The sequence below is a fragment of the Eleginops maclovinus genome, chromosome 23 (genome assembly GCF_036324505.1).
Source record: "Eleginops maclovinus isolate JMC-PN-2008 ecotype Puerto Natales chromosome 23, JC_Emac_rtc_rv5, whole genome shotgun sequence".
Lineage (NCBI taxonomy): Eukaryota > Metazoa > Chordata > Actinopteri > Perciformes > Eleginopidae > Eleginops > Eleginops maclovinus.
The window spans coordinates 6,196,661-6,224,351 of record NC_086371.1 but is presented as its reverse complement, the minus strand read 5'-3'; the positions used below and the strand labels follow the sequence as shown (position 1 = coordinate 6,224,351).

Below are 27,691 nucleotides of genomic sequence, written 5' to 3'. Positions count from 1 at the left end.
GGGACAAATATCCCAAGTTTCTTTAGTCTTATATAAAATGGTTGAAATTGAGTATATCACCACCAAATCTGTTAATTTAGAAACTCTGCAGTGCTGACAGTCACATTATTTACAGTAAAGTAGATTTTATTTGAGAAGTAGGATTAGTTTATTTGAACTCTTATTGTCCATCCATTAATTATTGTGCTTTTACTGACATCCTGACTTAAAAAAACACTATATTAAAACCAAAAAACAAGTCAATAATTCTGTATCACGTCAATTATAAAAGGACCATATCATTTCTGTTTTATTAAAAATGATATATTAGTGTATAATCTTAAACTCATGCAGACGTGTTTAGTCTCCACTTTTGGCTGCCAGCGCTTTACTGTAATAGACTCAGAGGAAAGGGAGACACCTGGTGGTAGGAGGTTGTACTAAACACATACATGATAAACATACATATCCTTTCCTTTATTAAAACAGTCGTCCATCTATCAGCAATCTAATCCTGCCTTATCATATTTCATCAGACCGTTCATAACAGTGATATATTTGCTCATATGGTTGCTATTACAAAACTCTACCACCAGGACTACTAGGTTATTTTAACCTAATCATAACACAAAATGGACCCGAGACACACAAGTATTTATTAACAAGTACACAAGTGAATTTTATTAATGCAAGCAAATTTGATCATACAGGTCAAATAAGCCACTTCAAGCTGTTGGCACATGAATGTACAAAACATATTCAATTTAAAGCTTGCTACTAAGCATTCGTAGTGAAAGTACAAAAGACTAATACGAGGAGAAAGCTGAAAGCAGTTATCAGATCATTACAGAGTAAGCAATGTTGGTACAAGTATTAGTTTTAAGACATGGTTGAGAGCTCATCACAAACTAAATAGACACAACTCAAAGACTACAGTCTCTAATATCAGTAGCATAACGCGGTAAGCGTGGGAAGTTTAGTACTGCACATATAAACAAAGGGTTGATCCAGCAAGACAGTCAAAAGTGTAAAAATAAAGAAGTGGAGTAAAGTAACTTTTGAGTCATTAAGACTATATTAATGCATGTCCATGCCACGAAAAACATCTAAATTCACAGTCTTTACTAACAGTACAGTTATCCAACTTTGAGTTGAACACCAATGCGCTTACATCTAGAGAGAGCACAGAAATGGTCAAATAAGTGCATGAAACTAGCTTTAAGGAATACCGACAGAAACAGGTTTTGCCAGGCGATGAACTGAAAGGCCACCTTTGCAGTGGTATGGCATCAGGATGTGTAAGCAATACAGTTACCGTCATGAACAAAATTACTGTGACACACTTTTCTCACATCTGACAATTCACCAAGGAGTGCCATTACACCAACAACTGTCAGGGTTTCTTTTCTATTGAGGCGGATAGATGCAGAGCGGAGTGACCCACAGTGACCTCCGTCTATTCTCACATGAATTGTCCTTAAATGTTAGTGCTTAACATGTAGGCATGATTTGATATATTAGTATATACAGTGCAGAGTTCTGCAGGAGTTTTGTATACATAAAGTTCCACTTTAAAGTAATAAAATAGGGCTTATGAAAGTATGTTTGCATGTGCTTTTGTGGCTCGTGATACTACACAATGGAATCCTTCACAGTCCTAAAATACATTTAATTGGCAAGATTATAATAAAACAGCCAATAATTTATATTAATTGACCTATCACGTCTTTGATATCAATTAAAGTCATTCTTTCCTGTTTAACAGGATTGGCACATCTAGCAAATATTTGCTTTTCTCGAGATTTGGTATTTATCTTGTGTTGTCTTGTTATTGTGTATAACTTCAAATAGAAAAACAGATTGAATTACTTTCATGTAAAAGTGGTTTTGATCCCTGGGAATACAAAGGCTTATGATGCTTTATGGTTGCGTTGTGACATTTAAAATATTTCCAAAACTAACCACCCATTCACATACAGTACATTGTTTTTTGAACATGAAATCTCCAGACACACAACACGAGAAATGTGCTTGAAAACCCTTTTAAGCCCCTGTTGACCCCCTCGAAAGTAAGCAAAAATAAATTATGCATGGGAGCAAAATGACACGTAGCATCAAATAAAAAAATAAGAAAAATAAAACAACTGTACGCAAATTATTCAAACTAAAAAAGAAAGAAATACTACTTCTAATTCTGATTCTACAAACTACACTAACGTTACTATCAGCACTAAACAACTTCTATCAAGAATTATATAACTGCCATAATGATAATCATAACACCATCCATGAGAGAGGTAAAGGGGCTTTTTTTTCATCTGAAATGCTGTTTGTGACTGGGGATGTTTGTGTGACGTTTCCCCCCCAGATCACATTGTCATATGACGCACCAGTGACATCAGCAGTGGCGAGGGCCCTAGGCGCCATCCGCCCCCCCTCGGGAGGGGATGGTAGAGAGAGACAGATAGAAAGACAGAGGAGAGAGAGAGGGAGAGAGGCCGGAGTGGCAGGGCCAGGCCTCACGCTGGTCTTTATGTGTAGGCGTTCAGACGCTCCTTGGAGCGCGTGGAGTGGATGTCGTGGAGCTCCTGCTCCTCCTTCGACTTGATGTCCTCGTACTTCTGCATTCGGCAGGCGTCCTTCACGTAGGCCCAGTTAGCAGACAGCACCATCAAGTAGTGGATCTGTGAGGTGTGGAAAATGACGAAGCGTGACACGAATGCAAAACCAACTTTAGAAAATCACAGATCTGCCTTGTATGCTTTGTTTTCAAATAAGTAGATTCACACATTCAAGGAATTTGCTTCAGTATATTATGGTGCATACATAAACACAGTAAGAGTTATGAAAGAGGAAAAATGATAGAATACAAATAAATGTGCACAAGAATACAAATATACAGAATAACACAATATGTCAAATTATTCTGAAACATAATATTTGCAGGATCTCAGTGAAACAGTTGTGCACATCAATATAAAGATAAATATCCACATTTTACTGTATTCAAATTGGCAATACCGGATCACATGATGTGCGTTAATGCCACAGTGTAATGTTATTTATTCCATAGCTTCTAATCAGAATGTAATGTATACATTTTAATCAAAGTCTCAGCTTTATTACCTTTTCAAGATGCCAATTAGTAACTTAGACTACTTTTATGGTCATTTAAAATGCAATGGATATGCTTGTGAAGCTTGTTTTGGTAGCATGCCAAAGTTAAGGAGGACATTTTCAATGATCCAGCAGGTGGTAGCATAACGCAAAACGTCTTGGACTTGTTTCCATGGCAGCTAAGAATATAATGAATGTATTGTGCTTTAATGACCGGGGTTGTAACACAGATTATCTTTTCACAAACAGTGACGGTTTTATCGCTGCTCTGCTCTTTGTTTGTGACCATTAAGCAACTGAGATAAAAACACTTCTATTTTCAATCACTGATTTTGTTTTTGGCTTTGAAGCTGTTTTGAGGGCAGCTCATTCTTCCAATGCTTCGGCGAATCTGTTCAGCTTGATTCCCTCCGTCATCAGATTGGGGAAAAAAAAAACCTAGTTTGTACATAAAATGGTCCTGACATGATTTGCAAAATCACCCACGAATAACAAACACTTTCTGTTTCTTGGAAAATGGCTCCTCACAAATTACTGAGTGATGTTTGCAACTATCTCAGAGCCTTTCTTCTCCCTGTTTCCATGACAACGGCCATGACATGCCTGGCGCCTCCGAAAGAGGGAGGGAGGGAGGGAGGAAGACAAACCCTGTCTTTTTCACTGCGCCAAAATGCCTTCTCTCCCATCTACAGCTATTCTCTCTCAGGCAAACACAACACAGGCGCGCCATCAGGAAGCCACAACAACACCAAGGCCACATTATTCTCCCACAATTCAGAAACACGTTTAACTTCTACCCCCACTGAAATGACATGCTAACATCGAAGGGGAATACCAATAGATGCTGCGTTATCTTAAAATATATAAACAAAACCACGGTGCGTCTTTGGCTTACACATTTAATACTACATTTCACAGAATGTATTCATTTTTTTATGGCTGATTTTAAAGCTTTAAGATGTTTTGAGTTTTCAATTGTTCAGCCCTTGAGAGATGTATGGGTGTCTCACCATAGCAATAACAGCAGCTCCTGCTCCAGCGAGGGCACAGATGAACAGGTGGAAAGTCATGTCCAGCTGTAGCAAAAACAAATCACAGCACAAATTACTCTTCAAGCATTACTTGACGTCTGAACCAATGAAAATCCTTCCTCGGAAATGTTCTCGTAGACGTTCACTTCATCCTGTTTTTCATCCCCAAACATGTGATTATGAAAGATTTATAATTCAATATGCGTGTGTTATTACCGGCAAGGAAACGGCTCCTTTGGTGCATCTTTTACTATCTGCCTCTGAGCAGCTCCACTAGTGTAGATAAATAAAGTGCCTTGTTCAAGGGCACATTGGCTGTGTGTGAATTAGCGTGTGTTTAATGTGTCAGTGTGGGGAGCAGCAGATGTTTTGATAACTGCCCAACTGTTCAGCCAATGTTTGTATTCAAACTGCCAAAGTGGTCATTATCACTCGCATAGTGTTAATGACTCATCCTATACAATAGCATGAAGGTATTACCATCATTTTAAATGTATGTAATCACAAGTTATAACTAATGTTTTTTTTATATTTGTATACCTTACCTCATTGGATTCACACATCTTGTAGAACTTCTCAGATCCAGCACACACTGTTTTCGCCTCATTAATTGGCACAATACCTGAAATAAGAAAAAAACAAAGCATGAATGGAAACTTCGTGCTATAGCATTGAAAAACAAGAACAGGTGCAAAAATTGCCAAAATCCTCATGGGATTAACTCATAAAACGGACATAATGTTGTCCATGTCACACACAGGCGAAGCACAGGCCTATAATATGATGGTGGCAGCTGAAATGGTTGTTGACACAGAGACGGTGTTAGTATCCGCCAGTGGGTAATGGGCTGAAAGATTTGGCACTAATTAAAAATAATGAGACAGCCATATAAGCTACTGATGTGATGGTCCTTCATCCCAGCTTAACATAACGTTATTCTGGATCATTAAAGTTTACAGGACAGTCATTTGTGCTGGGTCTAATATAATGTACATTTTCAAATTGGTTACATAATCTTCGGATTGGGTCATTTACAGTTTTTCATTTCAATTATCCAGAGCCATAGTCTTAATAGTTGAATTATCCACCCTAAATTTGAAGAGGAGATTAAAAAAGCTATGGGGGATACTTCCTTAAATAAGCGTTAAAGTCTACAAGGAGAAATAAAAACCTTCCCAAGCAGCTGAAATAATAGCAGCACTTCCGACTGTACAGCACAGAAATGTGCTCAGCAGTAGAGGTGAAGACATGGAGACAGAATATCCATCCTTACCATACTGGCGTGGGTCCAGGCAGAGTGTGGCCCCCTCGAGCCCGGTAGCATTTTGGCAAATATTCCAGATGTTGAAATAAATAAAGACTGGGAGGGAGGTGAAAGCAGTCACTCCGAGCCAAGCCAGCATGAAGATGTATGTCAGCATGATGAACTGCAGTGGCAACAGAGGAGCACATGTCACATTTAGGTGCTTTGTTTAAAATCGATGTCATATACCTTAGATTTAACTTTCTATATGTGTAAAATGGTTTCAAATTAGTCCGATGTTTCCTATATTGCACAATTGGTTCTAGGATATCTAGTTGTGATCGTTTTAGCTTTTGGATAACTAGGTGTTCTCAAGCGAAGTCATCCAATCAGTCTTCTTTGACATGTCCATGGGCAAAAGATGTGTGCGTACACAGTTAATGACCCCAATGACCACAAATACCCCAGCATAGCTCATTTCCTCTGCCTCCCTGTGGAGCTCCAGATTTATGAAGCAATTACATCCCAAAGATAATCTTATTAGGATTGCTGCTGGTGCTCTAATATGCCCCGTATAAGAATGTTTCTAATGTTTTATTGTCATGTCAGTATAATATAATTATTTTTGATAAACTTTTCCAGTATAATTTCAGAGCAGTTAATCTGTGGCCGGTATAGGTATTATTAAGCATTTATTTTATGAAATGATCTACACAGGCACATGGAAATTAACAAATGATTTAATGCACAGAAGCTTTAGCCTACAGTATGTTTGCTGCTTTACAAGAAAGCTACATTCCTCCATTTTCTACTAATAAAGTTGACTTGAAATTAGCCAAAAATCCATAATTTTTATTATTTTGATTTTGATTAACATTTCACATTACCCAATAAAAACTCCTATACTGGGTTCTGTTAAATGTTGCTCTAACTTTAGGTAAAAAATACCAGTGTAAGGCTAAAGTGATTTGTTTATAACCAATGGAAAAGGAGCTGCACAATTAGCATTTTGTTTCCCACTATGGCCGAAGACTTTACCTACTCAACCCTTCAACTTTTACTCCCTTGGGAAGTAAAACTGGTAAAATTACCAAGTGATTCCTCGAAATGAAAGCCTATTATATATCATTATAGTAATTAACAGAAGAAACAACATAACCCTTAGTATGCACTGAAATGTTAGTCTTACCCAGGCGCTGACACAACGTCCGCAGGTGGTGATCTTGAAGTCTCCGTACAGATCCTTGATGGCTCCACTGGTGAAGAAGCCCTCCACCATCAGCAGGATGCCGTAGACAAAGAAAGCCGAAGCAATGCCGTAGATCACATACTTGATAATGTCAATCCTGGAGAATGAACAGAGAAGCACTGAAAACATCCACAACAACACAATGTTACATTTTGATAATGCATACATAACAAGTCTGAATTAGCTTTAGACTTGGGCGCGCAAATTGGCAATTCTCTAGGGTCAGACCTCTTTTCTTGAACACCTACGTTCTCTTTCTACTTACATGGTGAAGACGTCCAGCGCGTCCACAGGGCTCCGCACCACCTCGAAGTAGTTCTGGAGGATGGTGACGGTGCCGGACAGGGCCTCATGTCCGCAGCCGCAGAACAGAGCCACGCCCGCGTACAGCAAGATGGTGGCTATAAGGGATGGGTACGGGATCCCCCCCAGGCATTTGATGCAGCATTCAAGGCATCCTAAAAACACACAGAGAAACAAAAAAATCAACCTTTAGTGAGAAAAACAGAAAAGGGCAGTCAAAACTTTAAATAAAGTACGAGATGGGGTGACACCAAAACACAGGATTCTTACTATTTCGATGAATTTGAATAATTCAATAAACCTTTTCTGGTGGAAAGTACACAGTTCTACCATTTATTTTTGGGAAATCTTAAATATTCAAGCCACAAAATGGAGTAAGACGTTATTGGCCACTTTATCCATGCCGTGATCTTCACATTCGCCCTGTATTTTTGGTTTTTGTAGCATATTCGTTCTGTCAGTTGTTCAGCCCTACAGTGGATGCTGACATTTTATTCTTAACTCAAACCTCCGCCTGCATTTTAAATACAGAACCTGACCTTTAACCCTATTCTTCTTTGGCCCAGCTTCCTGTCCCCGGGGGCCCTTAAGGTGACTAGTCGCTGCTCGGCTCCAACTTCAATCTCCTGTCGCACAGATTGCTCACAGAGAAGCTGAGTCTGTAAATACAAGTGCATGTGAGTGTGTCTGTATGAATTGCTTAGATTTATGAGTCTCCCTGTTGTTCCTGTGTGTTTGTGTGTATTAGTGTGTGTGTTTTGGGGCACCGAGGCCACCATTTGTCAGCGTAACAACAACAGTAGTGGATTTTCTTTTCATGTGGAAGCACCCCACAAAACCAGACTTTATAGGGTCTTGCAGTGCATTGCAGTATATTAACCACACAAACGCAAAGACGAGTTTAAATCAATCTGTTACGATTTATTCAAAGCTGCATTATGGTCTGAATGCTTACTCAATATATGCACAGATGTAATTACTGTAAATGTTCTCAAAAATGGCGCATGATCTGATTAATCTGCGACTATCATCGTTTAGAAAAGAGAAACCATGACAGAACACTCAGTTTTCATCTTCATTGTTGTAGAGGTGATAAAATACTTCAGGATCGTACATCAAGGATGCACCTTCTCTTTTATGGTTATCCTGCTGTCTTCACCTGAGTTACAAAGCAAGGACCTGATCAAACACGCCCCCCTCCCACCCCCTTTCTCCTTCTCCTCCTCATCCTCAACTCTCTGACTCTGATCCGAACCTGAGTGGAATACCAAGTAGCTCTTCCCCCTGCTGGGCTGTGCGGGCTCTCTGAAGCTTGGTGCAGCTCCGTCCCTCGCCCGGGCTCGCCTAGATTTCCTGCCTCCTCACTGATGTAATCCACTGCCAGACATATCTATTCTGCCTTCCTCCTTTATTTTCAACCTCTTTTGTCCTAAGTCTATACGTTAATAACATCTGCAGCTTTTCAAACGTATTAGGATCCTTCTTGATCAGCCACAGTTTTAACAAATATAAATACCACAATTGAAATAGTATTGAGTTTGGACAGGATTCTTTCTATTTGTGGAGGTTTCCTGGACTCAATTATGGGTAGGAAATATGCACAATTTATGCTCAAGTGGAAGGGGGAACACGCCTGGATAGTTGTTGTTTTCTTTTTTTTTGGTTTCATCACTGCCTTGGTATTTCTCCATCACACCCACTCCCCTAACCCTGGGGATGGGACACTACCTGGCAAGGGACATCAAGTTCAGGAAACACCTCACCTAGTGAAGGCTTCCAGACTATCAGATTCTGACGGGGCCATCTGACATCCATTCGCAGGCGCCATCACACCAATTCACACCTTTAGTCATGTGTCAACCTGCAGTCGGTTTGAATGGTAGGGATTCCTATTAGCCAGTCTTGCCAGCCAGTAAATTCATAAATGTAAGCCCAATGGATAGTGTAGTTTTTAAGGAAAAATATGAATCCTTAAAATGTAGTTTGTCATAAATTATTCCACTGGCGTTTTCGGCAAAGATGTAAGATGTTTCTTCAAATCATTTTGGACATTTCGCTTTAGTGTTATCATTCAGCAGTGGTGTTAGGACTGTCTATGATCGTCTTTATTAAGCATCTCTTTTAGATGCAATGCATTTTGATCGGTTTTCTTAACTGAAAAATATACTGCTGTCATTTCCATTAAAAGAAAACCCTGTTCCAGTGAAAGACTGTATCCAGTAATGCATGACACAGTACCATATTTTTCAATATGTCAAGACTGAAAGTGATTCTGTCCCTACTCCTTTCCTCAGACTCATTATCTTGAGTTGCCTTATCATTTCCCGGGAACAGGCAGTGACAGGATTTATTGATGCGATGTTGTTTTCTGACAAGATAGGAGAGAGTGTCACATTTACCCACCATGCTCTGGGTCAGCTTGCCTGTTTAAGCAAGTGTGAAAGATCAAAATGTCCACTCGTGTAAATACTGGGCAAAACAGACGAGAGACTGGATGATTAAATACTGAACAGGGGAAGATATTTATCCCTTCATGTCAAATGTGAGCAATGGTGGTTTTAGTCAGGGTGAGGGCTTGTTTGTTGAAATAAGATACATTTTCTTTTACAATTCACCTAAAGTCACCTCAGTTAATACAACAGTGCATTTCAAGCCAGCTGTTTTTCATTTTTTATCACCCCATCTTTGAGGCATGTTCGTTAAACTTGGTGCTGTAGATGTTCGGAGCTTGTACATGAAGGGTGATGAGGAGTTATATAAATGATTTATATCGTGGCCTCAATCAAGGTTTACTACGTATGCATTATTTACATTTGGGCAGACAAATTAAACCAGTTGAAGCTGCCTGTCCTGTATTTCAAACATATATTATACTTCTCCCTGATGTACTGCAGCGCCAGTCAAATAAATAATCGGTCATAGGCATTACAATAGTTTGCGAGCAACAACAGAAGAAGTCATCTTGTGGATTTACTGAAAGGAAGTGTTGTTTCCATGGAAACAGTTGAAGTTATAGGGTATGATGGGAGCCGAAGTGAGAGGATGAAAAAAGAGTGATGTTGTTTTGATTGTCTGCTTTAAATTTTGCAGGGGAAACTTCTGGAATCCGATGGAGAGTGATGTATTTAGAAAGGAAACCCTTTACTTCTGAATTGTTAATATTATATTATGGTCTGGCAGAAAGATATATAGAGTTGGACATTGACTCAGGGTTTCAGTATTGTGTCCTCTGTTTTAATCTTGCTTTCCAGCATATTATTTGAGGATAATTAAAACAGGACCATGCTATGATTGCTTCACGGCTGTTTGATGTGTTTGATTAATGCCGCGAGGACACGTATCAGCCTCCTCTCATACCAGCACATCCTCTCATTTCCGCCCCGTAACTATCCATTGATCTTAACTGTCTGCAGATCAAGCCGGTGGAAGTCGGCGAGTGATGGTGCGATGGCGACTCGGAAAGCTCGGGGATGCTTGATCCATAATTTAGAAGCGGCACAGTGCAGCAGAGCACAAGCATCACACATTCATTATTCATGCCTTCTGCTTAGCCCAACATTACCTGCGATGGAAATAAAAGATCCCCTGCTTGAAGAGGAGTTGCCAGTATTTCAATTGATCTTGCTCACAGGTGTACCGCTGGTCCTTCAGAGACATGACACACGGCAAGTCAAGTTGGGTATTTGGCGCAACTGACTTTGGTTACGTTTTTTGAAATAAAATTGAAGAATTCTTGAGGATCGTTTGTGTTTTTTGGTCAAGTAGGAGGCAATTGAGCAACTTTAATATTTTGTTGATTGTAAATAGTTGTTTGTACCATATGTTTCAGGAAATTATGGGTTTTTAGGTATTTTATCCTGCACAAAAAAAGCCAACCAAAAAAAAGCCTACACGACCCCAAACACAGAGGTCCAATCAGCATAAGGCATCTCCCTAATACAAAGGGAAAGGATGACCCCCTCCCGAGGCCCCTCCCACCTCCTACTTCTCCTCCATCTGTCAGTGTCATATCCGACAGGCAAAAGGGACACACACACACACACACACACACACACCCTCTCACTGACCCAGGCAACACATGAGGCATGAGGTTATCTTTAAATAACGCTTGGAGCTTTATGACCTGCTCCAAAGATAACATGACTCCAACATCCGGGAGACAGTTGGGGTTAATTAACGAAGGAAGAGCTGCCACAATAAATAAGTTTGTTTGTATTGATAATTGTGATTTTCTTAATCCTTTTACCAAAATTCATCAGTTGCCCTAGATGTGTACGTTACCTGAGCTTTTTAACCAGTTCTCAGCAGCTCTTAAGTGTTTAGTGATTGAAGAATTCAAAATAGTTAATGTAATTTACTTGACTTTTCCAAAAATAATGATCACTTTTTTCTGCCCTTTTCTCCCAATAAAACAGAGCAGGAAGTCTCGCCCGTCCGATAAATCAATGATGTGAATAGTCATTGCAGCTCTAATTATGTACTGTAAACGGTGTCCGTAAAACAACTCTTAACTTTAGACTTGCATTGCAGCAGCACTTGTTGGGCTGTCAGTATTTTGTTAATCCTAAGTGACCCTTTAATAGTTTATTTGTGACACAGCAGTCGAGATTGAAGTGACAGACTGCCAAAAGCAGACACTTTTGGAATAAAACAGTTGTCAGTTGCTGTAACTGAGTCAAGTAAAAAAAGTGATCCTCACTACCGTAGCTTTGTTTGGCCCAATGGCAACACGCTTAGTATTCCTAGAACTGTCACTTGTTCATCCCACTGCAGGCTGAGATTAAAGCCTGATTAAATGCCATAATACTTTCTGAAGTGGATAATGCATGTATTTTCATTGAATTTATTTGTTTTCTTGCTACATTTTACCGTGTTATCCTTATCATTTATATTATTTTACTAATTTGACAGATATATCCCTTGAACAAAGTGCTATTCTGCAGTGAGCAGAATTAATTAATTAATAATAATTGCGTTTTAAAGATGCCATTGTCCCATATGTCTTTGTTGATGCATCCCTAATTAAAATGGATCTTTCCTTTTCATAGAACATATGCTCTATTTTTTATCTAGTTAACGCCACAGAGACAATAAACAAGCTGCTGAGTTGAAGGAGGAAATGAACAAAATGAAATAAAGGGGGTGACAGTGATCTAATATTCTGTCTGCCGCATGTTGACTTACAACGCATTACAGCTAATCAGACTCCATTTTTGCGCATTTAACTAGCAGTTATTAGTTCCTTGTTACCAGAGTAGTTTTGCATGGGGGTGGGGTGGCAGTGAGCCTGGTCCTAGAGAGAGAGAGGGAAGGAGGGAGGGAGGGGGGAGAGACATCTTAGTGGGGGGATGGTGCGTCTGTGTCAGTCTGAGAGTAATGGTTGAATACATGTCTCGTTGCTTTCCTATATTTAATGCGCAGCCCCCCTTCCCCTGGAGCGAGCAGGTTTTTTTTCCAGCTCCCGCACGCCCCCATCTCCTCTGCGCATGTTTAATCAACCAGTATGGTTGCCATGTCAACCGCAGCGCAAAATCTGAGAATAGACCGGGTACTTCAGAGCCATGACCCACTTACTGTATGTCAACAAATTCAGTGGGACAATAGTGACTGAGACACATTACACAGATAACCCCTCTGGGTGGAGAGGACGTTACAGGCCAGGTCTAAAAGCTCCGCCACTGATTTCCGCTCTTTCTTTTTCACTCAGAGATGGAGAGCCTGCGTGACTGCAGAGCAGGGGAGAGTCTTTTGTCTGTGCCGACTTCACTCCAGGAACTGAGGAGCAAATGTCCAAAAACTCTAGAAAAGAGATGACTGGTTGTTGTTATTTTACTTTCAGTTTCTACATTTTAAGCTGGGTGAATGCAGCTTGTTTTATTGCCTAGTTTTTAGACAGTAAGCTCCAAGGGGTGGTAGGGATTTAAGTCGTGATTCCCAAACAAAAGAACATAATCATAATAATAATAATAATAATAAGTTGTCTTTAGTTCAAGATGTTTCAAATCATTTAAAATGCATTGAAAAACCAACATATTTAAGCTTGATTCAAGTTTTTTTTTCTGTATTTGAAACGTTTTTGTGTCTTTGATATTAAATGAAACAAGGGCATCACCTTTTATTTGCAAAACCATTCCTCAACATATGAATATCTTTATCACATCTTTAGTAGCCATCATTGTAAGAAGCCAGTAGCTCATCAAGCATGGCGTAACATTCATTATTTTGACACCATGCTTCAGTTATTTCAGCAAAACATTTTTAAAAAACACCTCAAAGCTTTCCACTAATAACTCCATCAAATTTTATAGGGACAATTGGTGGATTTCCCTGGAATTCTTCTGGGTCGGGGCGGGTTAGTATTCAGAACAATGAGTAAGAGGGGTGGGGGGGTGGGGGGTTACTATTAGGTACTGTAGCATGACACACTCACTGAGCAATGATACTGCACAGTGCTGGGGATATTATGTCAGAGTGGTGTAGCCTGGGCAAAAAGCATCCAGGCCATCATGAGACAGTGTTAGAAGCTCTTTATAGCAAGATGAAAAACCACACTGAAATACAAAAAAAACACTTGTTGTTGTTGTTAGACATCATTGTATTTAGCTATAATAAAAATAATTAATGATATACCTTATTAATATCCCTTGTATCCCGTTAAATACATCATTAAGTGTAATCCTGCAGTCTAGCCACAGCACCTATATTCTAAACAGCCTCTGGTGAATTCACTGTGCTTTAATCTCAATGCAAATTTGACATTTACAATGGGAGCTTTTAATTCCAAGTGCATGAACCTCCGTGAACCATTCATAATTGCAGCGTAACTGAAACAACTTCCGTCATATCGTGGTGTCTGCTGTGTTCAAGCTATGTTTTGTTTTTTTCTGTTGACAACTTCTCGTCATCTTGCCAAGTTAGTATCCTGATCAAACTGATCAAACAGAAGGACAAGCGGAGCCTTGCAGAGCAGATCCTTGGCGCAGGAAACGCTAACAGGTGCGGCTTTCTCAGTTTTTCCATTCAGCGACAATTGACAACACCAGCGTGAACAATCTTCAGACTGTTCATAGTTCATTCCTTGAAAAGTATTACTCAACTTGCGATAGTTTGCAGAAGGACTCTTAAATCCACCTCTGTGTTTACATTCATGAAAACTGCTTTTTCCCACCGTAGGGCGTTGGTTTGCTTCCTGTGGCTGATTAAGCCCCTGTGGCAGAGAGTGTGCACAGCTACATTTGGCTAGCAGCTGAAGTGAGTGGTGCCCACCTGGTGCATCTGACTCATAATCTGAGATTTGCAGCCTCAGAATGGCATTAGCGTGCTGCGAGTGCACTCAGTGACACCTACGCCTTTTGTGTGTTGAAGTGATCTATTTGCAGTTTATTTTTGGTGAGGTTTATTGCATTTTAACCAACAACATCCTACATTTTCTTTTCACAGTGGCATAAATGTCTAATAAATATTTAAAGCAGGACAGAATTGGCAATAAAGGCCCCAGTAAATGTCAAGGGACAATGGCCCTCTCTTAGGTAAACAATGCAGCGTGACATTCATAAGCCTTTAAAATTGTAATGGCTGAACAACCAATACTGTTATAGTGCTTGTGTTTTAGAGATTGTTTGCTTGAGAGTCCAACCTCTTGACTTGCTTTTTGATGGACTTTAGCTTTCTTTCATCCATCATCAAAGCAACACAAGCCAGAGTGAGAACTTTTAAAGCTTGGGGGTTAATTTATTCTTATAATGAGCAATGATCCTTACAAACAATTGGATGATAGGCATGAAATCATAGTGACATGGAACCAAGCCTGACAGGGTGGCTTTATTGTTCATCATGCTTCATCAGAGCAATCATTTCAATCGTCTGTTGTCTTCAGTTAGCAGGAACGAAGCTGACAGTTCTCAAGTCCCACATGGTTAGGTGATCAGTGAGCCCTGCTGCCTTGCTCTAACATCTAACATATCTAGCTCACATTGAGCCATGCTTTATCGACCAAAAACTCTCCTGAAGTGTCTTTATAACATATTGTAGCCCGGTAAAAAACGAGGATCTGTCTATAAATCTACTAATAGCCCTAATGTTTCACCCACAGGACAAAATGCATGACCTCCCCAAACCAAGGGAAATCTTCTCGGATCACTTTTTGAAATATATTTTGCAAAGTATTTTTTTGTTGTGTTTATGTGGAGTTAGATAGTGTATTCTTACAGGGAGTGCCTAAATAACCTTTAAATGTTATAATAAATGGTGTATGTCTCTCACCATGTCATCTACTGTACCTTTTGTATTTGCAAGCTTTATCAACATTTTAATTAGTTCAACTTTCTGATGTTTCTTTTGGCATATTACACAAAGAAAAGCATTATTTTAGCAGATCCTTTCTGAAGTTCTGAATTCCACAATAGTAGGTTTACACAATGTTATAGAAAAGGCTGGATGCAAATCACCTAAGTAAGTTACTCTAGAAACAAATAAAGAATGTCCTTATGAAGTCGTGTCAGCCCTGGTGGCTGCGTACATCTGTCAGGCGGTTTCTGAGGTAATAAGTTGGTTGTTTACCTTTTAAGAAACTTTTGATCAATGATGTATTACAGAAAACAATGAAGAATGTATTTGGTTATTTTTTTCTGTTAGCATCTGACATGTTTTCTCTGTTTAAGGAAACATTTCCAAGCTAACATTTCCATCAATAATAGTTTATCAAGTGAAAGAAAAAAAAAAAAAATTGACGTTCCTCTTTTGCATCTCTGAAATGCTTCCTGCCGACCAACCCTGACTTCACTACGCTAACATACATCTATAGCCCTGTGCAATCTTATAGATATTCAAAAGAAAAGGGTTTCCAGCGACAGAGCCTCGCATTGTATGAGTGCGCACTAAGTCTTAACAAACCTGAGCGTGGCCTAAATAAATGGACATGGCAAAGAGAAATGCATGCACAGCTTGCATGGCTGCATCTTTCAGTTGGCTGAGCATTTGTGTTAGTGGCCAAGGCTGACAGATTTTGCTTTCTGAACAGTAATGCCTGAGAACACACCTAGTAATGGCGGCCAAGAAAGTACAAGATGAAAATCTGTTAGGCTGGCGGTGCATATGCCAAACATTACAGAATGTCATGGAAACAGTGGCGTCATAAATGATCATGCAGCAATATTTTGAATCGTATTAATCAATGGGAACAAAATAGCAACCCTCATATGTACAGGATGTGTACAACTAACATTTAATCACATATTATTATCTGTACATTGCCTCCTATATCCCCCCCCCCCCACTCCTCTGTACCTTTCTGTGTCTTCCTGCTACACTCTCAGACACTGTGAACTATTCCTGTGTTCCTGAAATGTCATCAGCAGGAGTGGGAGAGAAGAGAGAGAGAGAATAATGACTACACTTGGCCAGTGCCATGGCAACTGTTCCAGCTCATGTGTGTGTTGCGCCTGTGAGGAGAGGCGGGAGGGAAGAGAAACACAAACATGTGAAGCCATGCCTGTCACATGAAGTGAACCTGAGAGGGAGTAGGCAGAGACAAAGGTGTGTACGGCAATACATGACAACAGCATCCTGTCCGGGGTAGCTATAGAAGGAAAAAACAAAATGTTGCTGCCCGCTTGAAAACAAAAATATACTCTTACCTTTGTGGCTTTTAACCATACTCTAAATCATTCATGCAGATAAAAGGTAGCGATGGTTGTGGTTGTGGTGGTGTGTGTGTATGTGAAGTAAAAATTGCAATTGCACAAAGAAAACACTGATGGTGAAAGGAAAGCCCTGCATCAAATACACACTGAATGTGGCAAAACACTGCTGCAAGATACACTGTCTGAGTGTTTGTACACAAAGGACAGAAGTGTTGGATGAATGAGTGCAGGAGCTCCGTTTGCTTCCTCTGTGTTTCCCTCTCAGTCATCACGACAAGCATGAAAGCCTTATCAAGCAAACAAAGACAGTGCAACCCTCGCCGAAGCGGTTCACACCCCTCTCGCTACCCCAACAGCACATATAGACGTGCACTCTTCAGTGGAGGGCTGACACTCAATGGACAAAGGAATTAACAAAAACAGCTGCTCTCCTATTCATAAAGGGAAAGGCTAACATTTGTCTCTGCAGAGGCACCACTGACTAAACAACAAAGTCAGTTTCACTTCAGAAAATCTCTCCAAATAAATACTTTCTTACCTTTCTGGGTCTGCCCCTCATCCATGTCTTCTTCCATTGCGCTGATTCTGTGTTGGAAAATCAACAGAAGTGAAAGAAAATAGGCAGCTTCTAAGCCTTATTTATTTTAAGGGGTATAGTCCACAGAGCACTTCACTCTCCTTGCCTCACTTTTCCACTTTCTCTAGATGTCCCTACTGAAGACCGAGATTGCCTGTCAGTTGTGGTTTCTGTCAAACGTCCGGGGCGATGCAAGGGATCACTGAGCCTTTGTGATGCTGTCCATCGCGAGCTGCCGTGGCAAGTGCTGAAAACCCTCCTTGGTCCCTGGTGGAGGAGGAGGGGGGGCTAGATGGAGCAGAGGGTGGTCTCTAGTCAGGAAAGCGCATGTGTGACGGGGGGTTGCTGATGAAAAGGCAGGTGTGTGATAAATGTGAAATTAAAACACAGCACACCTTTGGATTAGAAACTGAGCTGTGATTTTAGACCTTCTGAATGTGTCATGTTTAGACAGGGGTATTCACCACTGTGGGTCAATATTTATCGTGCAGCCCACCGTCAACACCCCTTGTTCTCAGACAGAATGGTTAAACCCCCCCACCTGGCAGTGACTCTACGGCATTAACTCCCCTTAAATAAAGGAGGGGGGGGACATCTGATTTTGAAATGGGATTCTCTTAATCGTATTAGTCGTACTGATTCAATTATACCATCGCCGAGGAGGTGCCGCTGGATTCCTATCATGTTCATGCATATGTGTACACAGACGCTGCATGTGAAAGTGGTTGCCCATTTTGGGTGATTTTTAAGATTCAAACTCCAGGATTATGTGATGTGCACTGGGTTGAGGTTTTACAGCTCATGGTGTTATGTAACTCCTTGGACAGCCAATGAAGAGCTACTTTTCCTAATTCCCCAAAACTTGCCATTTTGGGAGACACACTCCTCTCTTAAAGACCTGCAAATGTTTACACTGTACAAGAAGTCTTCCATGTTAAACTCCAAATGTAATATAATCTCCTGTAAGTAGAAGGTGTCTTGAGTAGCACACAGTAGGGCAGCATCACAGCTTGTTTTTATGAATTTGATGCAGGAGAAAAAAACTGAATTTAGTTTGTCCACTTATTTTTCTATCTTTCTAACGTTCAAACACACAGTTTTTAAATCCTCGCTTTTCCTCTCTTATAACTGCTACTATTATCTCCAATAAATACCCCAATTATCCTGAGGCTGCCTTGAATATAATATTATAAATAACTGTTAAAATTGACTTAAATAATGACTAAATTACCTTTATTATAGCCCAATTACCACATTCAAAACAGCAAGAAAATAAACGTTTAAGTATTAAATGTTACATGAAATGAATAGCTCCAACAGTCAGTATTTCCTGAAATGGGTAATAAGCAACTAAATCTGAGGAGCTTCAAGATTTGATTCCTTACACATGTAACCCCATATATAGGAACTTTAGTTTGGTAAACTCACTCAAGGTGGCTACTGCCTTACACTGAAATAGACCAAGGCCAAAAGCCAAACAACATAACACATTTATTGACAAACTGAGGGCTGGATTGAGGGATGGGAGCCACAGAGGGATAATTGGAAGATCGTTGAGGTACATAACGCTGCTGCTGAGATGAAATGTGCTGCCTAAATAGGATCTGACTGGACCTGAAGAATGGACAGATGGGTGAATGGATGGATGATCAGACAGGTGGATTAGATGAAACTTTAATGATCCCTGTGGGGAAATTGAGCTTCTGCTATAGCACAGAAGTGGAAAGCAGTCATGAAAGAGGCCAGTAAAGAGGTCTGAAAATGATATTGGTAAACACGTTCAGTTGAATAAATTGTAAATAATACAGGGATGAATTGGTGCATGGTAAGATTTACTCTTAGAGGGATGGTATGACCTATCAAATTGTAAATGTAGAAAAAAGGTAATGAATTTGGTGGCTAAATATATACTTTTACTGGTACAGAACATATACAAATATATATGTTCCTGAGCCTTAGCCTTCAGTATGTCCACCCTGATTAAAATAAATTATAAACTTAATTTGAGTTTTTTTGGGAGATGCACCATCATTTCTTTGACGGTCTTCATTTATGCTAATTATGCTAATTATGCTAATTATGCTAATGTTTCCAAACTAATATAATGATTTATTGATGCTAAAATGTAACGCCTTATTAATATTTCATTGTTTAATGCAACATCTTTAATTAATAGTTAAATAAGCCTTCTGTTGCATATTGTCCAACCAAATGTTACAACCTCCTGTGTCCACTAAGTACTTTACCTGATTAGTTTAATTTAGCAACTTAGCTTGTATTAGCCTTGCTAGCAACGTGGCTCAACGTATGGTAGGTCAGTTCTGGACAGACAATTTAGCAACATATTTGAATATGTTATGCCTGTCATTATTAAATCAGGCTGTCATAAAATAGATTAACAGTGGTTTGTGTTTATCAGTCAAAACCAGTAACCAGTTACACTTCTAACCTTGTATCTTTTACAGTTAGTTTGTATTAATTCATGTATTTTATAGTTTGCTGCAGTTTGTAATCCAATCTCCCGATCAACAAATGAAACCACAGGTAACAAAGCATCCTTTGAAATAAACTCCAAATGTAGTCGTTGTTAATGCATACACTTTGGAATATAAAGGAAAAGGTTGTATCACAGTTTGATTTTTTGCTCATTGTACTACAGAGTATTGTTGGGAATAACAAACTAAATCACTTAACCTGATATACTGTGTGTCGTTGTTGTGAGTGTTGTAAGAACTAAAATAGGGCTGCTTTTCAGACCTTTTGTACTTTTCCTGTTGACTCAAAATATATTTCACCCTCATTTTATGTTGTATTATTCTTTTTTACGTAACCTTCTTTTGCCATCGCCCTCTCTATTGTGAGTCTAAGAGATGAAACCCTCTTTATTAGTCACATGCATGCACACAGCAGAGCAAAGAGTAGCAGCTTTGCTCTTTGTGAGGGAGAGTGCTGCAATTTGCATGCATGTACAGGCCATTGTGGTCTCTTGCTTTCACTGTACGGAGGGATTCAAGCCTCTCTGTTCATCTGCCTACTAACCTGATAAAGTCAGGTGGCTGAATTGCGTTGGGCTTACTGAAGCAGATGTTTATTTTCCAACGACAGTTAACTAAGAAAATTGAAACTTAATTGCAAGCCTACTGTTTTTCAATTTTGATTAAATCTTATTTCACACCAAACATGAGGTCATCTTTAAATTGCTCTTTAAAAAGGTTTTATCAAGTTGTTTGGTTGATAAAAAAAAAACGACTGTTATGAAAAGGAGTCTATCGGTGAAGGCCAAATTGAGTTTCAATCTAATAAATAATATTTAATATTTATTTAAACGGTATTGTTTGCAGGTGGCACACGATACTCATTTGCACTTAATTATCTTTACTCTCCTGAGATTTAGAAAATGAACAACAACAGAGGCCAGCATATTATTGGTGACTTCACTTTGCTACCTAATTGAAATTATGTAAATGAAAAAGCACAGTTTATTAGAGGATACTGAATAAATACATCTGCAAATAAGAATCTGACACTCACATGACTTTTCACACATTTGTGTGCATGCTGGCATTCAGACACACAAAGTGTCCCACCCTTGGCCTGGATAACATGGCCACACTAGCTTAGCATGGCTTTGTTAATAGGGGTGGGAGATTTGCTGTGGGGGAATGGGGGAGGGCTTTATTTGTGGGGAATCCTTAGCTTACAAAGACTCTCAATACCCCCTCCCTGGCTAGTCGTGTTCATGTCTGCGCTTCTAACAAGGCGCTGACCCCCCTCCCCCTGCTGCCTCCCCACTAGAGCTTCTTTCCCACTGTGGGCACCGTGATGCCGATAGGAAAAACCGGCAGATGGTGAAACACTTTCTTAGGGCATATAAGGCGTCCTCGCTCTCTAACATCAGTTGCCTGGCATGTCTTATTTTCATCACACATGCTCTCTGTGTTTTGAACGTACAGGGTGTGTTTTCACCTTAAATGAAAATATGTTTGCATGATTTTTTGGGATGATGTGGCGCTTGGAATCCAACAGCCGCTGCCTGCGCTCACGACCAACAGAAGGAGCCAAAGAAGCTCACAGTAAGCTTATTAATGTCTCCTGGTCGCTCTCCAGTATGGGCTTGCTAGTTGCCATAGCAACCAGGACCTAGATATTGTTCAGTAGAAAAAGGCGTGTGGATGTAGAATAAATCTAAACATCATCCTGTGACCCGGCCTGGGCTTTTTTATGTAAAGCAGCCCATCTCACTTATCCTTATTCATGTTTACAGAATGATAATGTGCTTTTAAAATAAATAAAAGTGGCAGGCCATTCCGTCATTTCACGTTTATATTGTAACGCTTCCTCCTAATTTTGATTTTCAGTATGAACCACATTCAGCGTAAAGTGAAGCTCCATGCTGGAAATCCAAATTCCGATGCTCATTTCGCAGCACCTGCAGAAATCAACAGGCGACAGCGCTTTTCCTTTTAAGTGCTGATGCGTGTTCACGCCCAGTCAGGCTGAGGGAAAATCAAAAGACACTGAAAGATTAAGGAGGTCAGGTTTTACAGCTCCACTGAGGGAGGCAGGGAAAGAGTCTTTAGCAGCCATTGACTACCATGGAAAAAAAGAGAGGCGGCTTTCAAGGAGACCACCACATATATAATATTCTGGTGGATTTGTTCAAATGTCAGATATCCAGTCTTTCTGTAATACAATGTTTGATAGATGGTTTTTTTTAAAGACATTTATGATTCAAGATTTGATTTAAGCTGTTATACTTGTTTAGTGTTGCATTTGACCCAAACACTCTTCACCACAACACTTTAAGAATCAAATTATGTTACACAGCTTTGGCAGCAATAACTCTCCTGGTCATCTGCAGATAGTGTTTTGAGGCTGTGGAGATCTTATCTCTACAGCATTGTCCTCTCTTTCTATTGAAAGCAGGCTCTTAGACCACAAGAGAAGACAGGCAGTCAGCCAGAAACACTTATCATCCTGTCATCCCTTTTTTCACGAGCTTCACAGCTCAATTGTACTGTACACTGAGCATGCACCAGTGCTCGGAGATTTGGGGCCAACAGAGTGATCTCAATCTCAAAGCGAATCTGAGGCTTTGGCACCAGAAAAGAACTGAATTATGTTCTCCACTGAGTATGCATAAATAAGCACAGAATGGAGAAGTGTATGGGATTTGTTTGCAAGATTATATTCAGAATGTCATTGGTCAGTAAACAGACATCTACAAAAGCTGAGTATTATTCAGATACATTCTAGCAAGTTGTTAATTCATGTTAAAGCAAATGGTTTCCCTAGCCAGTCCGTCAAAACTGTACATTGTTAATGTGGTTTATACATTATTTATTTATAATGACAGATTCATGCAGCACCAGCAGAAACCATGAAGCACATTAGTGAGTTAGTTTAATATTTAACCATCAGACAACTCTGGTAATGCAGATTGATTCAGTGCACACAATAAGGACCACAAATCAGGAAACTAAAACTAAAATCTGCACTTGATGTATAGCTAATTAGGTACACTGTATGTATATGTAATTCCTATTTCTACATTTGCTTGCTTTTGAAGATAAAACAACCAAACATTTAACTTGAGTTATTAGCTTCAACCTGAAGGTTAACTTGAAATCCTACACTGCATTGTGTTGTAAGAAACTGGAACAAAATGTAATCAATCACTAGACTACGTGGAAAACTACTCGCTTGGACTGGCTCACAATGTTGAAATAATAAAAAACTTCAGAATGTCTCCGCCAAGACATGAACATCTGCAGTTATTCGTGTACAGAAGGCACAGATAAAGTGATGCGACACAGCCCGGAGGTGATCCAATTATAGGGAAGACCATATGACCATATGGTGCCATTAACGCTGATGATCTACCTGTCAAGTCCTCCAACAAACCCAGGATCCATGATGTAATTGGCCCATATTTTTCTAGTAAAGGTTCCGTTATCCAAACTTGAATTAAGTAATCCTACAATGGTATTTGCATCTTAATACACCTAAAGGACCCAGAGTAAAAGTAGTCATTCAGAAGGTCTTATTTCATATGAATATATTTTATTATATTGGGTAATAGTTATTGATGAATGATTGTGTTAATCGCTTTTTTATCGTAGCTGGAACGCCAGGGCTAATTGTAGCTCGTTTTTATTCTGCTGGGTAGTTGAATCTAATAAAATGTATCGTCATTTAATGGTTGATATTTTTGTGATAATGATCTATAACTGCAAAGAGACTAGTAACGTAAGTTGTCAAATAAATAAAGTATTAAGAAGCATAAAAGAACCTCAAACATTTATTAAAGGTTATATTGATAACATTTGTATGTAATCAATTATTTAAAAAAACAACAACAAATAAAAGAAATGATGATTGTGTATAAATTATTTTAAAATGTAAACAGGTATGAAATGATTGATCTGTTTAAAAGTGAATTCAATGGACAGGGCAGGAGAGAGCGCCATCTAGAGGCTGAATGCTATCAGTTATCAATAGCACCTTTAAGTTAAGATACTTTCCACCAGTGGGATTGTGATATGTTTAAACATAACGAGAATATCTAAAAACAAACTAGCATAATCTTTTCCTTGGGCAAAAATCAAATATGGACATAATAAAAGCAGAACAAAACAACTCCTCTTTTGTTACAGTATCTAAACTGAGTGATACATTCCAAACATCATCTCCTGTGCTCCACACTTAGCTTCACATTTGACCCACAATTAGCTTCATTTGTGTTGCCACGGGCCTTTTAATGACATATTCACAGGCACATGTTCAGTCTTTGGTCATCCACACCTTCGAAAGGTCAGAGATTCTTCAGCCAACACTCCAGATAAAGACACTACAGTCCATACATGTGTTGACATTTATTCAACAAAGGGCTAGGAAATAAGGAATACTAATAATTAAGTGAGAAACACAACAGAAAAATAGTGTTGCTGCAATATCAAAAGCATTATGTGCACATCTCTGCTGCATGCACTGATTTATATCCTGTTTTTGTCAATGGTACCTCTACAGCCAGCAGTGGATTTAAGCTCTGCTCGTAACTCAAGGCTGCCACCTATTGGAATAAACCGACATAGGCCAAACCTTGCAGAAGCATTGAGATTACATAAACCATGACAGACAGTGACGTCCTCTGTCTTTCGAGACAAATTCTACTCCAGTAATGTGTGAGCCATAATAGTTAAATAGGTTATACTTTGAATAATTATGAAAAACACATCCATATATTAAATGACACACACAAAACAGTACAATCGTTTAGAAACACGCTCTATTTAGTTCCTGTAATTGTTAACCAGGGAGTGTCTGACAGGCTGGTGCACCTTTATTTCCTTATAGGAAACAGCAGCTTCACTGCATGCTGATGAGGAGAACTCTAAAAAAAAAAAAAGAAAATTGACTGATTAGACATTTCTGTCTCAGCAAAAATGTTCATGATTTATCAAAAACATAACTGCATTTAAGCAGCATTTATTTGCAGAATCAATATTCTCTGCTGACTAATGATGAGAGAATATTAAACTTCACACTTACTTGATGTAGTGTCTCCAGATGAAGCAAAGCACTCATCTCTGCGGGCTGATGGCACAAGATTTTTGGATGCCAGCCGACCCAGATTAGGTCTGCCTTTAAATCTTCCTGTAACCAAACCAAAGAAAAATGTGACATAAAAGTTATAATATTATGTTTGCCCCAACAGAAAGACCAGTACCTGGGTGGTGCTCACCAGGGTTAGTAAGCCTCTCTGCAGCCTTGTGCTCCAGGTGCCTGCGCAGGATGGCTTCTGTCTTCCTCTGGTTTGTGCTGATGTCGGGCTCAGCCATGATCTCCGTTATCCTCAGGTTGTTCTTGATTGCTCTGGAGGCTGTGGAGCGGGCCACTGCGGGCAGGAGCTCCTGGTACTCTTTGTCAGTGAAGTCTGACTCTGGACCCTGCACATCTCTGATACTGAGAAGGGACACTTAAAGGATTAGAATACCTACCAGGCGGAAACCAATGCAAAAGTACCATTATACTTGAATGCTTTGTAATGGCACATCTTTTTCCTTCCTTTGGTTGCAAAAAAACACTGATTGTATGGAAGTCTATAAGAAAAGGACCTTACTTCTGACTGAATTATTAGCAGAAAACAAGAAAAGAAATCAACTAAATAAAAACACTGGGAAACATGTGAGCTAATAACACTTAATCGTAATTAACTTCCCAAAAAACGTCTTATTTACATTAGTGTAACATATTAAAACATGATTTTAAATTTAGCACATAAAAACATTGTTAAACAATTGGTTGTAATATCAGGTATGCATGAGATTAAAGGAAATTCTGCTATCTGTCTGTTTTTTTTATATGCCTCCAACTGTGTTCATTTCCTGCCCTGCTCCCATTCAACTCTTACCTCTGGTTGGTTAAAACAGTGTAAACCTCCTGCACCAACAGCTCAGCTGCTCCTGGTTTGCAGTGGATGCTGCTATCAATGACGTCTTTCATCAAGTGCAGATTTTGCTTCTGTAAAGACTAAAACATAAGCTATTGGTAATTATCTGATTGAGATCCCTCTAGCACATGTAGGAAATAATCCTAATGGGTCTTCAGTGTAGATTACTTTAAAAGCATTTATATTCGAGGTTTTGTCTTGTGTCCTTGGTTGGACTACATCACAAAATGTGGACTGGACACAAAAGTAGTTTCATTTCGAATGCTAAATCAGTAGTCTACTCAAGGGGGAAATAAACCACGTTTAAATTCACACTCCAACTCCACTGAACAAAGATAAATCTTTTTCCAGCTCATTATATTTTTAGATGTTCTCCTCTCCTACCCTCTCTATCTGTCTCCAGTTCCTCTGTTTGGAAGCAAGTGATGTTCCATTGTCATATGAATGCAATGGAAAGTCTTGGGGGTAATAACGAGACAATATCTCTGCCACAAGGAAACCATTGGAAAAATCTCTGGAAATAAAAAGCACAGACAACAAACAGAGTTTATTCTACCACTAAAATCCACTTTGATGCCGTATTGGCACCATTGGAAAGCACTGATGTTTTCTCTCTGATCTGTTGTGTGAGCCTTCCTTTTTCTATTCATATGTAGGATTACATTATAAATTCTGTCCCATATGTCTTCCTCCTTTTCATGATTTGTGGTGCAACAGGACACTCCAAAGAGATGTCATCTCAGTGAGGCCCTTTCATGGTAAAAACAAAGTATTCATTAACGTTAGTCACTCAATCATAATGAGAGCAACTGGCAAACACATGAAAAATACCAGCTACCAGCAAGTGTTTTTAGTTATATAGCATAAGCAAATGCTCACTTACGATTGATTTGATTATTTCTTCAGGTCATAGGAGAAAGAATCTTACAGTAAAAGTAGAAGTACTGGAATGTAGAAATACTGTTAGAAGTAAAAGTCCTGCATTCAAAATGTTACTCAACTAAAAGTACAAAAGTATTGGCTTCTATAAACTTAAGGTACCAAAAATAAAAGTATTCATCCTGAAGATTGGTCCATTTCAGAATAATATATATCATGTGTTTTGATTATAATTATTGATGCATTAAAGTGTTATTAAAGTGTTATCGAAGCTGGTAAAGGCGCAGCTAGTTGTAATGACTTTGTATACTGCAGGGTAGCTTGTGAATTTACTCCAGATGTAACTAAAGTCTTATTTAAGTCTTGTTTATATTTCGCATGATTAATCCAATTGTGAAAAATAACTTAATGTATGTTATAAATGTAGTGGAGTAAAAGTACAGTGTTTACCTCTGATTTGTAGTGGGGTAGAAGAACAAAGTAGTAAAACATTAAAGGCATGTAAAGTACAAGTCTGTCAAAAATGTAGCTAAGTAGGCCACAGAACTTGAGTGAATGTACTTAGTTACTTTACACCACGTTAAGCGTTACATTTGGTTGTATTTCAAAACCTTTAGCCCGCTAATTTATCTTTTAAATGCACTGACATTTCAACGTTTGCGTCACAGTAAAGAAAACAACCTAACTTCAGCTGCTTAGATTAAATGGTAGAGTAGTTTGCAGCTAAATTAGCTCGATCCCATTGAAACAACAGTCAACGCTTACCTGTAGCTAATTTATTTTACGTACTGTATGAGGACTATCCAACTACATGTATCCGAAGTATACCTCTGTTGACCTGAATTTGGTTTTCATAAGTGCTCCATTTTTTGTACAAGTTTAACTTATTGAAATGTCTTCAACGTTACCTGCGCACATTCTTCGGATAAATTGAGAGCTCGAGGCTCTGCAGCCACTTCAACACTTCTCTTGGCATCCCTGCCTTTCTTGGAGACTGTGGATAAGACATGATGCTCTGAGCCTGAAGAATACCTAGTATTAAAAGGTAATTTTACAGTTAACTATGTAAATTAGTCCATGAAAGTGGAGAGCCGCTACAGCTTGTCGCCCTGGTCGTTCTTTGTTTGTATTACCATGGCAACAACACGACACTGTTTACGGCCCTTCAGAAGCCGTTTCAATAATATCGATTTTAAATGATTTGCATCCAATCATTTTAC

The 27,691-nt window shown here is 39.2% G+C and overlaps 2 protein-coding genes across 4 annotated transcripts; both read right to left on the bottom strand.

The window, feature by feature from the left end:
• Positions 1-631: 631 nt before the first annotated feature.
• On the bottom strand, positions 632-17,396 carry gpm6aa (glycoprotein M6Aa). The gene is made up of 8 exons (XM_063876481.1): positions 17,252-17,396; positions 17,102-17,148; positions 6,885-7,077; positions 6,560-6,716; positions 5,401-5,554; positions 4,673-4,749; positions 4,107-4,172; positions 632-2,663 (listed from the first exon to the last, which is right to left on the bottom strand). Exons 2-8 carry the CDS (start codon positions 17,136-17,138, stop codon positions 2,511-2,513), a joined length of 837 nt encoding a protein of 278 aa, XP_063732551.1. The 5' UTR covers positions 17,139-17,148; positions 17,252-17,396; the 3' UTR covers positions 632-2,510.
• Positions 17,397-22,655: 5,259 nt separating this feature from the next.
• Positions 22,656-27,595, bottom strand: spata4 (spermatogenesis associated 4). 3 transcript variants are annotated; one of them, XM_063876485.1, is made up of 6 exons: positions 27,380-27,595; positions 25,977-26,106; positions 25,554-25,663; positions 24,870-25,105; positions 24,692-24,796; positions 22,656-24,533 (listed from the first exon to the last, which is right to left on the bottom strand). In XM_063876485.1, the coding sequence occupies exons 1-6, from the start codon at positions 27,478-27,480 to the stop codon at positions 24,433-24,435; spliced, it is 783 nt and encodes a 260-aa protein (XP_063732555.1). In that variant the 5' UTR covers positions 27,481-27,595; the 3' UTR covers positions 22,656-24,432. The 3 variants fall into 3 exon arrangements, with proteins under 3 accessions (XP_063732555.1, XP_063732552.1, XP_063732556.1); XM_063876482.1 differs by having other exon boundaries at positions 22,662-24,533; positions 25,554-25,672; XM_063876486.1 differs by having other exon boundaries at positions 22,663-24,533; positions 24,885-25,105; positions 25,554-25,672.
• Positions 27,596-27,691: the final 96 nt, after the last annotated feature.